The 18325-nt window shown below is 42.0% G+C and overlaps 1 protein-coding gene across 1 annotated transcript in view; it reads left to right on the forward strand.

The window, feature by feature from the left end:
* MERTK (MER proto-oncogene, tyrosine kinase) overlaps positions 1 to 18325 on the forward strand; it is a 101669-nt gene that overhangs the window by 41188 nt on the left and 42156 nt on the right. Inside the window, exons 5-6 of the mRNA XM_027622930.1 lie at positions 13764 to 13850; positions 17605 to 17720. Of these exons, the coding sequence (XP_027478731.1) occupies positions 13764 to 13850; positions 17605 to 17720 (203 nt within the window). The remainder of the gene's footprint in view (positions 1 to 13763; positions 13851 to 17604; positions 17721 to 18325) is intronic.

Raw genomic sequence — 18325 nt, forward strand, 5'->3', positions numbered from 1 at the left:
CCAGGCACCCAACTAATGTCAAATTTTAAATTAGATTTAAGAAAGGTTTTAGTGGGGAGCCTGGGTGGCTCAGTCGGGTAAGCATCTGATTTGGCTTAGATCATGATCTTGGGGTCCTGGGATCGAGCCCCATGTTGGGCTCCCTGCTCAGCGAGGACCCTGCTTTCCCTCTCCCTCTGCCCCTCCCCACTGCTTGTGCTCTCTCTCTCTCAAATAAATGAATAAAATCTTTAAAAAGAAAAAAAGACAAGATTTTAGCATTTTTTTTCTTGTGCTTATAGACCAATCATATATCCTTTTCATTGTATCATTTTGGCTCTTTGGTCTATTCTCATATAAATCTTAGAATCAGCTTGACAGCTTTTGCAAAAGAGTCTGTTGTGATTTTGTTTGCGATTGTATTTAATTTATAGATCAATTTATGGGGAGATCACATCTTAATATTTTGAGACTTCCAATCCAAGAACACACTCTGTCCATTTATTTAGCTCTTCTTTAATTTCTCTCAGCAATTTTTTATAGTTCTTGATGTAGAGGTCTTACATGTCACTTGTTAAAGTTATTTGTAAATATTTTATGTTGTTGATGCTGCTAAGTAGCACGTTTGAATTCATTTCCCAATTGTTAACTATTAGTATAGAGGAAATAAGTGGATTTTTGTATGTTGATCTTACATCCTACAACCTTATTAAATTAATATATTAGTTCTAAGAGAGTTTTGTTGTTGTTCTGTAGATTCCTTAGATATTTTATGTAGACAATGTCACCTGCAAATAGAGACAGTTTTACTGCTACCTGTCCAATCTTGCCTTTTTATGTCGGTCCCTTTCCTTATTTTACTGGCCAAGACTAGCACAATGCTGAATTAAAGTGGGAAGAGTTGATGTCTCTGTCCCAATCACCAGCTATGACATAAACTGGGTTTTGGTCAGTGCCCTTCATTAGGTTGAAGAAGTTTCCTTCTATTCTCAGTTTGCCAAAAATTTTATTTTTTTTATCATATGGTCATCTAGTTTTTCTCCATTATTCTCCTAATACAGCAAATTACATTGATTTGATTTTCAAATGTTAAGCCAGTGTTGCATTCCTGGGACAAACTCTACTTGGTCATCATATATTGTGGTGGATTCGATTTGCTAATATTTAGTTAAAGATTTTTGCATTTACATTTATTCTATTTCACTGCCAGACTAGGGTCATACCAACCGGGTATACTGCAATTCACTTCTGATACTGACTACCCAGTCTACCACAAGGCTCGCTTCAGAGGCCAACCACAAGTCTCAGGGTGGGGGGGTCCCCAGACCACCTGCATTTCTTACTGACTGGCTATAAATTTGGAGGTTCCCATGACCCCCTCTGGTTTGATAATTTGCTAGAACAACTCACAGAACTCAGGAAAGTGCTATACTTAACAATTACAGTTTTATTACACGGGGTATACCTCGGGTCATATCTGGAAGGGTCCTGCATACAGAGCTTCCATGCCCGCTCCTGTTTGAATCAGGGTGTGTCACCCTCCTGCCACATCCAGGAAAAGGACACTCTACTGAGTTTTGGGGTGTAGATTTTTTACTGAAGTTTCCTTGCATAGGCATAACTGATGAAATCATTGGCCATGTGATTGAACACAATCTCCAGACCCCTCAACCCTCTCATCACATGGCTGGTTGTTCTGGTGATCAATCTTCATCCTGAGGTTTTCTAGGGGCCCATTCTGAGTCACCTCATTACTGTAACAGCTACTCCTGTCACTCAGGCAATTATAAGGGACAAAAGCTAAATTCTTTATTGTACAACGATGCTCATGAGGGCGGTGGTCTATAATTTTGTTTTCAGAATGTCAGTTTTTGGAATCAGGGTATTGTCCTCAAATACTAGTTAGGAAGTATCCCTACCTCCTCTATTTTCTGAAAGACTTTAGTAACATTAGTGTTATTTTGAAAAGACACGCATAAAGTTCAGTGGAAGCTGCAGTATAGTGTTTTGGACACAATATTTCTGGTAATGCAGTTTGCATTACTATTTTTGATGAAGGTTAACATGTTGATTAATGTTGAGTTTGAGGCTAACTGAAGTCCTCGGGTCTTTTTTCTCATCAATTACTGCAAAGTCAAAGCTCTCCTGCTTCTTGTATATTTAATTATTTTTGGAAGTTCAGCCTACCATTTATCCTTATAAAAATTTAAAACATTGTCCCAGCCCACTGAGGCCATTTGGAACCTTGATCTTCTCCTTCAATTAACAAATCACCCTGGCTCCACTCCCTACCCACCCACCCCCCCACAACCCCGCGCTTTGTGCTGCCTTTTGTGTCTCATCCAAGCTGTTGATGAAAATCTAGATTCCATTCTACCTGAGGGCAGAGTCCAGTGGCCTGTTGATAAAGGCAGACTCTTGAGTTGACCTCAGCTCATTAAATCAACTTTCTTGGCTACTGTTCAACCATTAGTAAATCTGCTTGCTTTTATTTTCCCTCCATTTATTTCTCTTTCTTATCTTCTGAGATATTATCGCTACATCAGGCTAGTAACTATCACAGAAAGTCTGGAAATCAGCTTGAAATTTATTTCGAAATCAGACCTGACTTCTGGGTGAGCCAAATGACTAGATGTGACCATTTCCTGCATTCTTACAGGCACCAGTTTGATAGCCTTCTCTCTCTCTCTCTCTCTCTTTTTTTAAGATTTTATTTATTTATTTATTTGAGAGAAGAGAGGCAGAGATAGCAACAAGAGAGCAGGAGCGGGGAGGAGTTGGAGAAGCAGGCTCCCCGCTGAGCAGGGAGCCTGACGTGGGGCTTGAACCGGGGACCCGGGGATCATGACCCGAGCCGAAGGTAGATGCTTAACCGACTGAGCCACCCAGGTGCCCCTGGATAGTCCTCTCTTACGTTTTGTGGTGGATTTCTCTCTCAATGATTCTGTTCTACCAGGATCAGTGTCATTTTTCTTTATGAAAATAGGGACGGGGCGCCTGGGTGGCTCAGTCAGTTAAGCGTCTGCCTTCACCTCAGATCATGATCCCAGGGTCCTGGGATCAAGCCCCATGTTGGGCTCCCTGCTCAGCGGGGAGCCTGATTCTCCCTCTCCCTCCCCTTGCTCATGCTCTCTCTCTCTCTCTCTCTCTCTCTCTCTCTCTCTCTCTCATTCACTCTCTCTCTCAAATAAATAAAATAAAATCTTTTTTTTTTTTTTTTAAAAGAGGGGCGCCTGGGTGGCTTAGTCATTAAGCGTCTGCCTTCGGCTCAGGTCATGATCCCAGAGTCCTGGGATCGAGCCCCACATTGGGCTCCCTGCTCAGCGGAAAGCCTGCTTCTCCCTCCCCCACTCCCCCTGCTTGTGTTCCCTCTCTCACTGTGTCTCTCTCTGTCAAATAAATAAATAAAATCTTTAAAAAAGAAGTTTAAAAAAGAAAAGAAAATAGGGACAATCTGCCAATCTCTGTTCATCTGGAACTTTTCCTCTACTGCATGTTTTCTTAGAAGGTAAAAGTGTGTTTCTATGATAAGATTTACAAATTCTTTTAATACCCAAGGCTGTGTATAATTTCTCTCAGCTTGGAGACCTGATTTATTCCTAAATGGTGATATACTCTCACAATCACGACCTATTTTGGGTTGCAATTTTTATTTTACTTTTTTTAATTTGAAGGTTTTTTTTTTCCTTTGGTAGAGAAGATAGAAGTAAAATAGAAATAGAGCAGTTTATAGCCTAATAATGTGTTTTTTGTTTATTTATGTATGACAGAGAGAGAGAGAGAGAGAGTGCACGAGCAAGCCAGGGGTGGGGATGCAGAGGAAGAAGTAAAGAGAGAATCTCAAGCAGATTCCACACTGAGTGTGGAGCCGGATGTGGGGCTCAATTTCATGACTCTAAGATCATGACCTGAGCCAAAATCAAGAGTTGGACACAACTGACTGAGCCACCCAGGTGCCCCCCCAGTAGTGTGTTTTTTAAAACAACCTTTATTGTGATGATAGTTATACAAAGCTGCATATGTGGTTAACTTACATAGAGCTATATGCATGCATGTGCTCATGCACACTCACACGCACACACACACAAATGAGTCCATGTATAATTGGTAAAATCTGAATAAGCTCTGTGGATAGTACCAATGTCAATCTCCTGGCTAGGAAATTGACATTGTGCTCTAGTGTTTTGACAGTGTGCTATAGTTATGTAAGACGTTAACATTGGGGAGGTAGGGTGAAGGATGCACTGAACTTCCCTGTATGTTTCTTTACATCTTTCTGTGAATCCATAATTATTTCAAAATAAAAAGATTTGGGGGGGGCCCAGGTCATGAGGCTAAGCGTGGAGCCTGCTCAGGATTCTCTCCCTTTCCCTTCTGCCTCTGCCCCATTCTCTTAAAAAAAACCAAAAAACAGTTTTTTAACTTTATTTTACATAATTATTAAATGACTTTATGTCTAAAATATAGAAAATTCAGAAAAAGTATTTTTACATCTTATTATACATGTACAATTATGACGAAAACACAGATTTGTTTCTATTTAAACTTTTCCTGTAAATGTATTTGCTTGGGTGTATATAGGTGATTTTCCTTCAAATTAGAATGATAATGCACATGCAGACTAATTTCAGCCTTTTTAATTTTTTTAAAGGTTTTTATTTATTTATTTACTTGAGAGAGAAAGAGGGAGAGCGCTTGAGCAAGTGCCACCAAGGGGAGGAGCAGAGGGAGAGGGAGAGAGAGAATCTCAGGCAGACTCCACGCTGAGTGCAGAGCCTGACACGGGGCTCCATCTCACAACCCTGAGATCATGACCTGAGCCGAAATCAAGAGTCAGTCACTTAACTAGCTGAGCCACCCAGGTGCCCCGATTTCAGCCTTTTTATTACACAAATAATACGTGAACACATTTTCATTGTAAAACATTCAAACCATAGCAACATACCAAAGCAAAATGGGCAAGTCTCCCTTGAATCTCCACACGTTCACTCCCTACACAGTTGTCACATACAGTGTGTGTGATCACACACAATGCAAGCCACTGTTTCACTTCCTTCGAGGCCCTTCTCCTTTAAATATACTCACATATGTTTATATACACATAGATGGCCAAGACATGTAGATCTTCCCATATAGGTAGTCGTGGGCCTCTCATTGTTTATGATAATCGCCCCATTGCATGAATGGACCATAATCTATTTAACCACCCCCTTGTTGATGAGCATGTAGGTGGTTTTATTTTGGTGGTCGTTGTTACTTACGTGGACATCTTTGTACCCGTATGTATTTCTTTTCTGAAAACCTTTTGGGACACCCTGCCCTTGTCTGTGTAACCATGGTACCTCTTCCATAACGCTTGTACTTCCCCACCCCATGAAAGCACAACCATCTACTCTCTCCCCACCCTGAATTATTGATCAGTGTGATTATTACATATTAGTTATTAATTACCTTAGCCCTATCACCCAGCACAGTGCCTGGCCATCAGAACTGTGTGAATGAATGAAAGAACTACTGAACAAACAAATGAATTATAAACAGATCCTGAGTCAGAGGTCCCTTCACTGGGACAAAGGAACATAGTGAGAGCGAAGTAACTTGTATTTGCATAATTGCTTTTGCATTTAAACTCCTTATCTCTTCTCATTTATAGAAATATAAATAACACCAGTTCTATGAAATTAACAGAGCAGTTTTTTTACACCCATTTTGTAGATAGAGGGCTTAAGGAAGTCCATGGAGAAAGGGCCAACAGTGCAAGCTTCTGACACACCAAGTTAGATCAAGTCAGCTATCTGTGGACTATTCCCAAGCACCCGAATTTGGTAGTATTGTAAAAGAACCATAAAACATTATTCTTATTTACATCTGTGTTTAATTTTGAGGATGCGTTAGTGATACCTGAGCCTACCTCAGAAGTTCACGGTTGAGGAACTAGGTGCCATTCTGACTGGAAATGCCAGGGGCTGGGTTTATGCTTTACCTACTGATGCAAACCTGGGAGCGGTTGCAGGGAGAGGCCATCCTGTCTTGAAATTAACCCTGAAGTTAACTTTTCTGAGATCGATTCTACCAAGAGAGTGCTAAGTAGGGAAGTGGTTTAAAGAGTCCTGATGGTTGACACTTGCATTGAGCAAGCATGTTTATAAACATGAAGGCCATATGCTTTTTTTCTCTTGATACCAGTTGGGTGTTTTGTCCTTCTGTGACGTAAAAGCTGTCTTTAAGAGACATGAGCAAAGCAGTACTTTGTCTAAAGGGCATTATTCTGAGTCAACAAAACCAGTCTCAAAGGTTACATGCTGTGTGATTCCATTTATATAACATTCTTAAAATGACAAAGTTATGATGATTAATCAGGGGTTAGCTTGGGTAGGATGTTCCTAAAATATGAGGGAGCTTTTTTTTCTTTTTTCTTTTTTTGGTGCTGAAGTAGTACAAATCTTACCTGAAATAAAATTTCATAGAGCTATACACCACCCCCCCACACACACCCAAAAAAATAAAACGGAACAAATTTGGCAAAAATCTGAATATGGTCTGTATTTGAGTTAATAGTATTATACTGACATCACTTTCCTTGTTTGGTCATTATACTGTAATTATGTAGGATCTTATCATTAAGGGAAGCTGGTGAAGGGTGTACAAGAACTCTGTACTATTTCTGTAATTTCTTGTAAATTGAAAATTATTCCAAAACAAAATTTTGCTTTTATTTTTTAAGATTTTATTTATTTATTTATTTATTTATTTATTTATTTATTTGAGAGAGAGAGAGAGAGAGAGAGCATAAGCTGAGGGAGGAGCGGAGGGAGAGGGACAAGCAGACTCCATGCTGAGCACAGAGCCCAACATGGAGCCCGATCCCACCACCCCGAGATCATGACCCGAGCCAAAATCAAGAGTTGGGGAGACTCAACAGACTGAGCCACCCTACGCCCCACAAAGTTTTGGTTTTATTTTTTAAAGATTTTATTTATTTGTCGGAGAGAGAGAGAGCACAAGCAGGGGGAGCGGCAGGCAGAGGGAGAAGCAGGCTCCCCACTGAGCAAGGAGCCCGATGCGGGACTCGATCCTAGTCACCCTGGGATCATGACCCCAGCCGAAGGCAGATGCTTAACCAACTGAGCCACCCAGGCATCCCAGAGTTTTGTTTTTAAAAAGTACTTTGTCTTGGGCAAAACCAAATCCGAAAATAAAGAACGGAACTGCAAAAGGTTTTGCTATATGGTATTTAATGGTGAAACACATTGTAGGTTAGTGGTTGGGATCCCTAGCTATGACATATACACTAATACTACTTCACTATCGTGTGTCCCCTAGGCAAGTTACTCAACTTCCTTGTGTAAAAGAGGGATAATAACCGTGTCTACCTCATAGAACATTTGTGAGGATTCAGTGAAATAATGAGTGTAAGGCCCTTGGTACAGGAGCATCCTGCAGGAATAACTCAAATGTTACTGCTAAAATTTTTGTCTTATTTTTATATGCAATAGTTACTATCTCATTGTCAATTTTGAGCTACCTTTCTATCAAGAGTGGTGGACCTATGCTGATCTTTCTGGTTTTTATTTTTTAAAGATTTTATTTATTTGAGCGAGAGAGTGTGAGTGTGTATGCATGTGCGTACGTGCATGTGAAAGCAGGGGTAGGAGCAGAGGACGAGGGAGAGAGAGATTCTTAAGCAGGCTCCGTGCTGAGTGCAGAACCCGATGTGGGGCTCGATCCCAGGGCCCTGAGATCATGACGTGAGCCAAACTCAAGAGTCTCACACTTAACCGACTGAGCCACCTAGGCACCCCTGGTTTTTATTTTTTTTAAATACTCATTTATTTTTAAATCCACATTTAGAAAATATCTAAGCTAACTTTATGTTTTAGTTAGTTGGACAGAGTTAATAATATTCATTGTAATAACAACAGTAACAATAACTAGAATTGATGTATCAGTTCATCATTTTCACAGTGCTTTCTCTAAAGACTGACTTTGAACTTCATAGTAAGCTGTGATATAGTTAGGCATTTTTAATACCCATTTTCAGATCAGGAAAAAGTTTGGAGCTAGTAAGGGACCTACTTGCTTAAGGTTTAGTCTCCATGTGGCCCCTGCAACGATCCTGATAAAACACAAGTTAGATCATGTCAGTCTTCTGCTCAAAGCTCCAGGTTTCCCATCCCAGAACCCCCACTCCCCCCAACATTAGCCTATTCCCTCACTCAGAGTCATTCCTTGGAGGACATCTCTCTGAGCCTCTGACCTGAATATGTGAAATCACAGCCCACTTTCCCACCCACCCCCGGCCCTCTCTGATCCTTTTGTATTTTTCCATTGCATTTATCACCTTCTGATAGAGCATGAAGCTTACTTATTTATCAAGGTTATTCTTTCTCACCCACTTCCCTCTGTAAGAATGTGAGCTCTGTAGGGGCGGGGATCTCTTTTATTCATGGATATACCCCAAGTGCCTGGGAAAATGTCTGACACCTAGTAAGTACTCAGTAAATATGTATTGAGTGAATGAATTCAGGGCAGAGAGTGTGTTCCAAGTTAATAAGCAACTTCCTTTATGCAGAATGTGCTTCCATTGCTTTGCCTCTTTTGCTCTAAGGGGGAAAAAAAATGAAGGGGTTGCTTACCCAGAACTCAACAAATTGGCCCAACTGGTGCTCTTAGAAGTTGCTTTCCTAGCAATTCTGATTGTCCTTCCCTCAAGGGAACATCCTGTTTCTGAATGTTCTTTAAAATATCTTTCAGACCTTGTGTCAGAGGCTGTCTTTTTTTAAACCAGCAGACCAAGCAAGAGGGGCATGAACATCAGGAGTTAGGTAAGATGTGACAGAGTAAGGGGGGGGGGGGGTTTCCCACTGGAGGAGGACAGGGCTCAGAAAGACAGGAGGCTCCAGTGCCGTGGTCACTCGGGAGAGAGTGGGTCGTAGGGTGTGGACTTAAGGGGGTGGATGATTTTTTTTCCCCTGGAAAGCCACAAGGGCTCAGGCTATAAAACTTCAAGGTCTATTCCAGGCTGGTGATTGTTCACCCAGACAGAGAAGAGGAAGGTGAGAGGCAACAGTCTTTCCCAGCGTACACTAATTGCTATACCCAACCCAGGCTCTTATATGAGTCTCTAGTTGGGAAGCTAGTGCCATTAAACAAAGGAAGTATGTATAACTGAATACATTAAGCAAAGAAGACTGTATTTTGTCTTTAAGTTTTGGTCCACCTACTTTGGGAGAAAGTTAACTTTGGTTTGAACCAGTTTCCACTTCTCGCTATTGGCGTCTCTTTGGCCTGTGGGCATTAACCACCTCAGCGGATGGAGGAACTGCTGTAATAGGTGGTTTAGCTACTTCTGGGCAATTCTATACTAATGTGGATGTCTTGTGCCAGAGAATGTGCTAGAGATTGTTTTCCTGACTTTGTGTGCACTTTGAAAAGAAACACAGAAAGGAAAAGCGACTTCCCACTTAACCTAACTTCGTGTTCCTGATACGCAGTTTCACTTTCAGCATTGATAAACCTCGCAGCTCTGAAGAACAGTGGGCCCCAGTTGTCTTACTTAGGGATCTATAGCTGGTCAACGGACCTCAGGAAATGAATCCATCCTCGTTTTTTTCCGCTCCTGGCCAGCTTGAAATGTGATCTGTATCTTGTACTCAAGTGTTTCCCAAGAGTTTTGACCAAGAGTCACTGAAGTCAAATAACTGTGTTTAGCTCGACTATTTAAAAAATATAAATTGCATAGCAACTCTCTGTATTTTCTTATTGAGCCAATTTTTCTAAATATAAGCAAAGTTGTGCGCATTCATGGAGCCTGGTGAAATGGGCGTCTCATTTGAGAGCTTATGACCTGGAAGGTTAGAGGTGATTCTTCAGCATGAAAACCAAAGCATCACAGGCGGGACTGTGACATGATGGTCGGCAGCGTGGGTGCCAGGCGGTGGCTTAGAGGGATGAGGTCTTGATCCTCATCTGGGATGTGTCCCTCTTCTTTTGTAAAGTAAATGCCTGACAAAGTGCCTAAAGTCCAAATCTCTCCCTCACTTTGCAAAAGAAGAAAGACCTCTCCCTGACTTATCTGGAGTCACTACAGGGCATCAGTTCTCAAATGCTTTGGTCTCAAGATCCCTTTACAGACTTAATTATTGAGAACCAAAGAGGTTTTGTGAGTTCTATCTGTTGATAAGTCCTGAATTAGAAACTAAAGCAAAACTTTTAGAGCATAAAAATACATAAGCACGTACTCCGTTACCTGATAGAACTAATGACATCATCACACAACATACAGCCTCTGGAAAATTCTTCTGGAATATTCCGTCACATGTTCCTGAGAGAATGAAAGTGGAAAGGACAAATAACATCTTATCATTATTATTAGTGTTATTATTATTATGACAGAAGTAGTTTTCATCATTAGGGCTCCTAAAAGGGCCCCTGGGATGCCCAGGAGTCTCTAGACCACACTTTGAGAGTAGCTGCTATAGTGCATTGACTCAAGGTTAAGAAATTTCCAGATCACTACACAGAAAATTCCAAATTTTGTTCAGTGAAGAAGTTGCCCTTCCAGTAAAATTTTAATGTTTATGTTTAAGAATTATATACATTGTCAGGGCACCTGAGTGGCTCATTCGGTTAAGCGTCCAACTCTTGATCTTGGCTTAGGTCTCAATCTCAGGGTCATGTGTTCAAGCCCCACATTGGGCTCCACATGGAGCAGGCTTAAAAAAAAAAATTATATATATTGTCTTGATGAGTTGTGCCCTAATAATAGTTGTGAGGATAATCAATCTAGAAGAATTTTTTTTTCCAATTTCAATGTATATGTGTATTTTCATTGCCAAAAGTGTTGTAGGGTGATTAGTGATGACTTCCAAACCCACATACTTATGCCATTTGGATAAAATTCTGCAGGGGAAGTAGAAAGCCATGATAGAAAACTTCTGGCTCCTGGGAGAAAATTGTTTCAATGGGTGATGCTGGGTCTCCCATCCTGGTCATGGTTAGGCTACGTAGGTGCCTTTAAAGGAATTTTGCTTTAAAATGTCAGAGTACCTGAAATTGTATTCTTTGTAGCTGTTTAAGTTATAAAAAATTTAAGATGCAAACCTCAAAATGTATGAGAGGCTCCATATATTTTTCAAAGTTATTTGGGAGGAATACAAGCAGAAGATATAATGACCCCTGAGGCAGGGTATTCAAGGATATCCCTTTATAGATGTGGCTAATGGGTTTGAGATAAATATTCCTCTTCAGTGAAATATATTTGTAAACCATCACACAAACTATTAGCAGTTCCATCTGCCACTCAAAAGGGAGTGACCAAAAATGTGACGTGATGGCTCCTACTTGAAATTTTAGTTTCTTAGCTCTTGGAAGTGTCAAGAGAATCTAAGCCATTTGATTGGGATTTTCCTCCAGTCTGAGGGAGATACTCCTCACCTCAGAAAATGAAAATACCTGAAGTATCTGTCCTATTCTGCCAGAACATTCTTTTAGAGAAGTAAAAAGTCACCAAAGAATTGTAGGACAGAGATACACAGGTTCTTTTTTTTCTTGAGAGGCCGTGTCTAGTCAGCAGAACTCAGGCGCCTGGACTAACTTCCATCTGGATGAAAAAGAACAAAACCCCACCAGCACTGATTTTTCTGTGCATTTTTAACCCTTAAGAAAAGAGCCAACATAAAAGGGATCAGGTGGGGGCTGGCCTTCCCTCAGCATCTTGTTCCTCCTTGATTTTTCAAATTTCTAATTACTGTTAGTGACAAACTTTGAATTTTAAAATTAGCAGGTGGAGAATTGCCTATGCAAGTAAAAGGATAGAAGATAACAAAGTAAGGTTTTCAGGCAAGAAGCAAATGGAGGTCTGTTTTCAAGAATTTTTTCTTTCTCTAGTTCATGATGTGAACTCTGTGCCAGAGGACACCCTTGTGTGCCAGAGACAGAGAAGTTTCCAGATTCTACCAGATATATAGTATATATGGCTGTGCTTTTAAAAAAACAAAAACAAAACAAAACAAAAACACCTGTTTTTAAATTTTAGAATCGTTTTAGATTTTAGAAATCATGGAGATCATACAGAGTTTTCCCATAAACCCCACTCGCACGTTCTCCCATTATTAACATCTTACATTAGTGCGATGTATTTGTTATAATTAATGAACCAATGGACATTATTATTAACTCAAGCCTATACTTTATTCAGATTTCCTTAGTTTTTACCTAATACCCTTGTATGGTTCAATGATTTCATCCAGGATTTAGTTGTCTTGTCTCCTTAGGCTCCTCTTGGTTGTAACAATTTCTCAAACTTTCCTTGTTTTTAATGGTCTTGACGGTTTTGAGGAATACTGGTCAGGTTTCTTGTAAAATGTCTCACAGTTTGGACTGTCTGATATTTTCCTCCTGATTAGACTTGGGTTGTATGTTTTTGGGAGGAAGACTGCAGAGGGGAAGTGCCATTTTCATTACATCATATCAAGGATACATTCTGTCAACGTGACTTAGTGGTGTTGACCTTGGTCATGTGGCCAAGGTGGTGTTTATCGTTTTCTCCACTCTGAAGTTTAAAAAAAATAAAGTTTTGCTTTGATTTCCTTTTCATACTGTCCTCTTTGGAAGGAAGTCAGTATGTGCAGCCCACGTTTAAGGGGTTGGAAGTTACGGTCCTCCCCCTTGAGGGCTGAGAATCCACATAAATTATTTGGAACGCTCCTGCTTGGGAGACTTGTTTGTTCCTCCCCATTATTTAATCATGTATTTATATCCGTATAGGCTTGTGAATATTTATTTTATACTTTGGGTTACAATTCAATGCTACTTCATTTATTTTCATGTAAACCGTTCCAGCTTTGGCTATTAGGAGGAGTTGTTTCAGTTGGCTTCTATGTCTCTGTCATTCCCCTATCACTGTGTGTGTGTGTGCGCATGCACGCGCGCGTGTGTGTGTGCATGCGTGCGTGTGTGTGTGTGTGTGTGTGTGTGTGTGTGTGTGTTGCATGGCGTTTGTGCTCATCTTATCTGTTTCCTGCTCCAATCTGAGAATCAGCCATTTCTCTAAGGAGTTCTGGTTCCTTTTATTGGCAAATAGTATTAGAAACCAGTATCTGGATTACCTCTCCTCCTTTCTATTTAAAATTAATAAATCAACTAGTTTTTTTCATTTCTAAGATGTCTTCAAACCCCTGAAATGATAGAATTTTTCTTCATCAGCACTAGCGTCTTCTCTTCAAGTAATAATAATATCTTGTGCTTATGTAATAATTCTTTATGAACTGACTAATTTTTACTATTAAAACAGGATTCATTACAACAGGTCATCTGAGATTTTTAAGCACTGTGACTTTTATCCTGCTATGTCTGGTATCCTGAAAGGTCACTAGCGTGTGAGGTAGTATGTACTGTGTGGCTAAGCAGCAGGGGATTGTCCAGATGAACCTCAGAAAGCAGTCTTCTTGATATCGGGGCCAGCGATTCCTCTACCCTCTTGCAGAAATTTAAGTCTAAATATTACTGCTTTTGTTACCTAACATCTCACCATCCGGGAAAAATTAAGCACTTAAATGAAGAACAGCTGTGTCTTAGGCCCACGGTTGACTTGCTCCTGGTAGCTAGGGTTTAATCCCAAGTTTGTTTTTCAGCCACCAGCATAGTTTTAAAATTAACTTTGCATTTATGGCTTGAAGCAATGAACCAAAAAGTGAAAGAATGCTAAGACAACCGTAGGATTCTGGTGAACCGCAGCCTGTCTCTCTGTGAGCCTGGTCTCACGAGTCCCCTTCCATTTCCAGGTCTGACCGAGACAGCAGTCTTCAGTTGTGAGGCCCACAATGACAAAGGGCTGACCGTGTCCAAGGGTGTGCAGATCAACATCAAAGGTAAGCAACCAGGGCCGAGTCCCTTGAGCATGTTCTAGGAGCTGATCAGGGGACACGGCATGAGCTCTGTAGCCAGCTGCCTGGGTTTGAGCCCTGTCTTCCCCACTGACTTTCTTTGTGACCTTGGACAAGTCACTTAACCTCTGTGGCTTCAGTATAAAATAGGGATAATTACAGAATCTACATAATTTTGAGGCTCACATGAGATAATGCCAGTAAAAACACTCAAAACGGGGGCGCCTGGGTGGCTCAGTTGTTAAGCGTCTGCCTTTGGCTCGGGTCATGATCCCAGGGTCCTGGGATCGAGCCCCGCATCGGGCTCCCTGCTCAGCAGGAAGCCTGCTTCTCCCTCTCCCACTCCCCCTGCTTGTGTTCCCTTTCTTGCTGTGTCTCTCTCTGTCAAATAAATGAATAAAATCTTAAAAAAAAAAACACTCAAAACGGTGCCTGATGCGTAAGTCTTTGATAAACATTAACTCGTTTAGTTCTGCTTATTCTGAGAAAATAGGCTGAGATGTCTACCCTCGGTCTTCTTAGCTCCTGTTTTCACTTTTCCCTCTCCCACCTTGAACTAGGCCCCATTACCAGTTGAAGAGCCTCCAGGGGTGGGTGCAGCTTAGGGCATCGATTGAAGGAATGGGCTCTGTCCTTCCCAGGCAGCTGGGGCTGAAGCGAGTCCCCCCCGCCCCCAGCTCCCGACTCCAAGAGGAGAGAAGGAAGGGGAGAGCCCAGAGCTCCTGTGCCTTTTGCCTCCTAATCTCCTTGTCACCTCTGAGCTGGGTTATAACGTAATGGAAGACTTGTCTTTGAAGGTCCCCATGCTAGTGGAGACATTCCAATCCAGTCATCTGCCTCCTACTCCTCCCTTTGTGGGATCGAAGTTAGTTAAACCTGAAATGTGAAAGTAAATATACTGTCATTTTATCCCTTTTCAAATCATCTTTCTTACCTTATTTCAGAGAAACTCAACAAATTTTATGGTTTAGTATTTGTTCTTTTTTTAAAATATTTTATTTATTTATTTATTTGAGAGAGTGAGAGAAAGCATGAGTGTGGGGTGGTGGGCAGAGGGAGCGGGAGAAGCAGACTCCCCGCTGAGCAGGGAGCCCAACTCAGGGCGCCATCCAGGACCCCAAGATCATGACCTGAGCCGAAAGCAGATGCTTAACTAACTGAGCCACCCAGGCACCCTATTTGTTCTTAATTTAAATATCAAGAAGCAAATATTGATTCCATATTCCTTTTGGTCTTAATCTTACGGATACAGCACAAGGTAAAAGCAGAATGTATTTAATAATGAGTTAAAAGTTAGGTAAGATACAGCAGGGGACTCAATATTATAAAGAAGTCATATTTTAAAAAGGTGCTGATGGGGGTGCCTGGGTGGTTCAGTCGGTTAAGCGTCTAACTGGATCTTAGCTCAGGGTTGTGAGCTCAAGCCTCACATTGGGCTCCACACTGGGCATGGAGCCAACTTTTAAAAAAGTAAATAAATAAAATAAAAAATTAAAAAGGTGCTGATGTGGGGCGCCTGGGTGGCTCAGTCGTTAAGCGTCTGCCTTCAGCTCAGGTCATGGTCCCAGGGTCCTGGGATCGAGCCCCGCATCGGGCTCCCTGCTCGGCGGGAAGCCTGCTTCTCCCTCTCCCACTCCCCCTGCTTGTGTTCCTTCTCTTGCTGTCTCTCTCTCTCTCTGTCAAATAAATAAATAAAATCTTTAAAAAAAAATAAAAAGGTGCTGATGTTTCATTTCAGCAAATCAACTAGATGAAGATGATGAGGGGGCATTTCCCAAAAGTTCATTGGAAGAAAAAAAGAGCAAACTGAAACTTACTCCCAGAGGAAGTGTATAACTTCCTCATTATGAGTCTCATTATTACAATTTTCAAAAGAAATGTTGGGAATTTCAGGAATTCATGAGTAGGCATAAATTTATAAAGACTATTTTCATAAAGTGTAAACACCTTAAAATTTATTTATAAAATGAGAGACACTTTTTAAAATTGTATGCTTCACACAGAACTTAGCTTTTTTTTTTTTTTAAATCAGTCCTCTTTTGGAAACTTATGTTTTTGGTTTTCATTTCATTTATTTAAACGTCTGTGTCAACGCAACCAAGACTCCCTTCTTCTAATCTCTTATTAACTATAATATATGTGGCCAGATTATGATCTGGAAAGGCAGACATTTTAGGACAATTCTACAAGTGATCTATTTAGGGAAGTGAGTCGAACAAAATGCTGATTCTTTCCCACTCACCAAGCTGTGCGTCTACTAGTAAACAGAAACTCCTGAATATGGTACCTCACGCAGTTCTCACGGTCCCAGCTCTCCTTTCCCCGATCTTCGGCCCACCCTGTCATTGCTTCACCTCCCCCAGCACACCTCCCCCAACCCTCTTCCTTGTGTTACCTTTTTAATCTTCCCCTCAGCCCCATGGAGCAGTGCTACTACCATCCCCACTAATAGAAGAAGGAACAGAGTTTAGAAAGGGCATTTAACTGTGGCCGGGGCCACACAGCCAGACAGGTAGGAACCAGACTCCCCAGTCCCTGCTGGTGCTCACGCTAACGTGCTTGCTGCCTCCTGCAACCAGCCTCCAGTGTCCTACTGAGGGACACGAGCTCCAGGCTCAGACAGACCTGAGTTCAGGGCCCTGTTCTACTGCTTACGAGCTCTGTGATCTTCGGCAAATTTTTACCTTCTCTGATCCTCAGTATCCTCATCCATAAATGAGGATCGTCCCGCGATGATTAAACAAAGCGAAGTCCATAACGTCCTGGCCCATAGGAAGCACGCAAAAACAACAGTCATCATTTCTGCTTAGAAATGTGATTATGACTATTAATTAAGAATTAAAATTAGCAGGATGCCTCCGTGGCTCAGTCGGTAAGCGTCTACCTTCGGCTCAGGTCGTGATCCCAGGGTCCTGGGATCGAGCCCCGCATTGGGCTCCCTGCTCGGCGGGAAGCCTGCTTCTCCCTCTCCCACTCCCCCTGCCTGTGTTCCCTCTCTCGCTGTGTCTCTCTCTGTCAAATAAATAAATAAAATCTTAAAAAAAAAAAATAAAATTAGCGTAAAGTAAGATCCCCAAACTTCAGATCCTTCTTAGATTCGAATTAAGATACCTGGCCATGTCCCACACGTGGCCAGGGTCATTGCACACCTTATGGTATTACCTGCCTCCGCTCCCAGCAGATGCAGTTGGCTCTTTTGCTTGAACTGACTCTCACCTGTTTCCTTGGCCTGGAAAGCTTCTCCCCGCTCCACCACGCACCCACACTCATACCCCCATAGTACCCTTCTCTTCCCGGCATGGGGCTCTGTCATCGTCAGGTAATGTGGGTCTCCCCTCCTCAAACCAAGAGCTGCACAAGAGTAGGGCCATGGCTCTTTGTCCCCACGCAGAGCGGCACCCAGCAACGTGCCTGCATGCAGTAGGGTAGTGACCATGAGCTCAGTGAAGGAAATAGACGTCTCTACATCCTTTTCCAGCTAAGGCCTCACTTACTTCAGTGGGCAGGAAAGCAGGTCTGTGCTCCACTCCTCTGGCCCAGGCAGAACCATCCTATCACCGGAGACCTGTCTATAAGCTAATATGCTTAGTCTCGGCATAATGTGGCTTCTTTTTAAAACTTGGGTCGAATTTTCCTAATCTTAAGAAACAGAAACAGGCTTGATACTGCGTTTGTTTGGTAGCTGTGGCCACCTGTGGTTTATAACTGTGTTTGTATGTGTGTCTTTGTTTTTATGTAGCAATTCCCTCCCCACCAACTGAAGTCAGTGTCTACAACAGCACCGCACACAGCCTGCTGATCTCCTGGGTCCCGGGTTTTGATGGATACTCCCCGTTCCGGAATTGCAGCGTTCAGGTAAACCAGCAAGATGAAGAGAGAAGTGCTCTGAGGGTCTACCTGATTTTTCTTCCTCCTGAGGATGGCTGCCGAGGCCTTCAACACCTCTGTTCAGAAGTCCATTGACCTCTTCTCCGCTCAGTGTCCACCGCGTATGCCCCATTTTATGGTGTTCTGCCCCAGGATGCTGCTTCCTTTCTGCTCATGGTCCAAGGCCCAACCAGAAAGGAAACAGGTTTCCAGAATAGAACATCATGAGACCAGGGAGAATTAATTTTTAAGATATAAAAACACATCCCTAAATTAGGACTGGCTTGTGATCAGGAGTTCGGGAAGCCAAGTACTCCTCAACCTGGCTCCTCCTGGGCTAGTGGCCATAAAGGACAGGCAAGCAGGAGATGGGTCATTTTTCCTGTCAAATGTAGCACCTTGGCCCCTGGCTCCCAGGACAACCTGGGCATTAGAGGCCTTGCAAAGTCTTTCCCCTTTTTTAACCACTACCCGAAATTGGTATGAAATAATGCTGTAAGAAATACAGGCTAGCCCTCCTAAAATGGTACCTTGCCATGATGTAGGCTTTGCTTTGAGTGTTAATTTCATTAAAATGGAAAGTGTAGCTCACA

Source organism: Zalophus californianus, chromosome 8 (assembly GCF_009762305.2).
Source record: "Zalophus californianus isolate mZalCal1 chromosome 8, mZalCal1.pri.v2, whole genome shotgun sequence".
NCBI classification, from domain to species: domain Eukaryota; kingdom Metazoa; phylum Chordata; class Mammalia; order Carnivora; family Otariidae; genus Zalophus; species Zalophus californianus.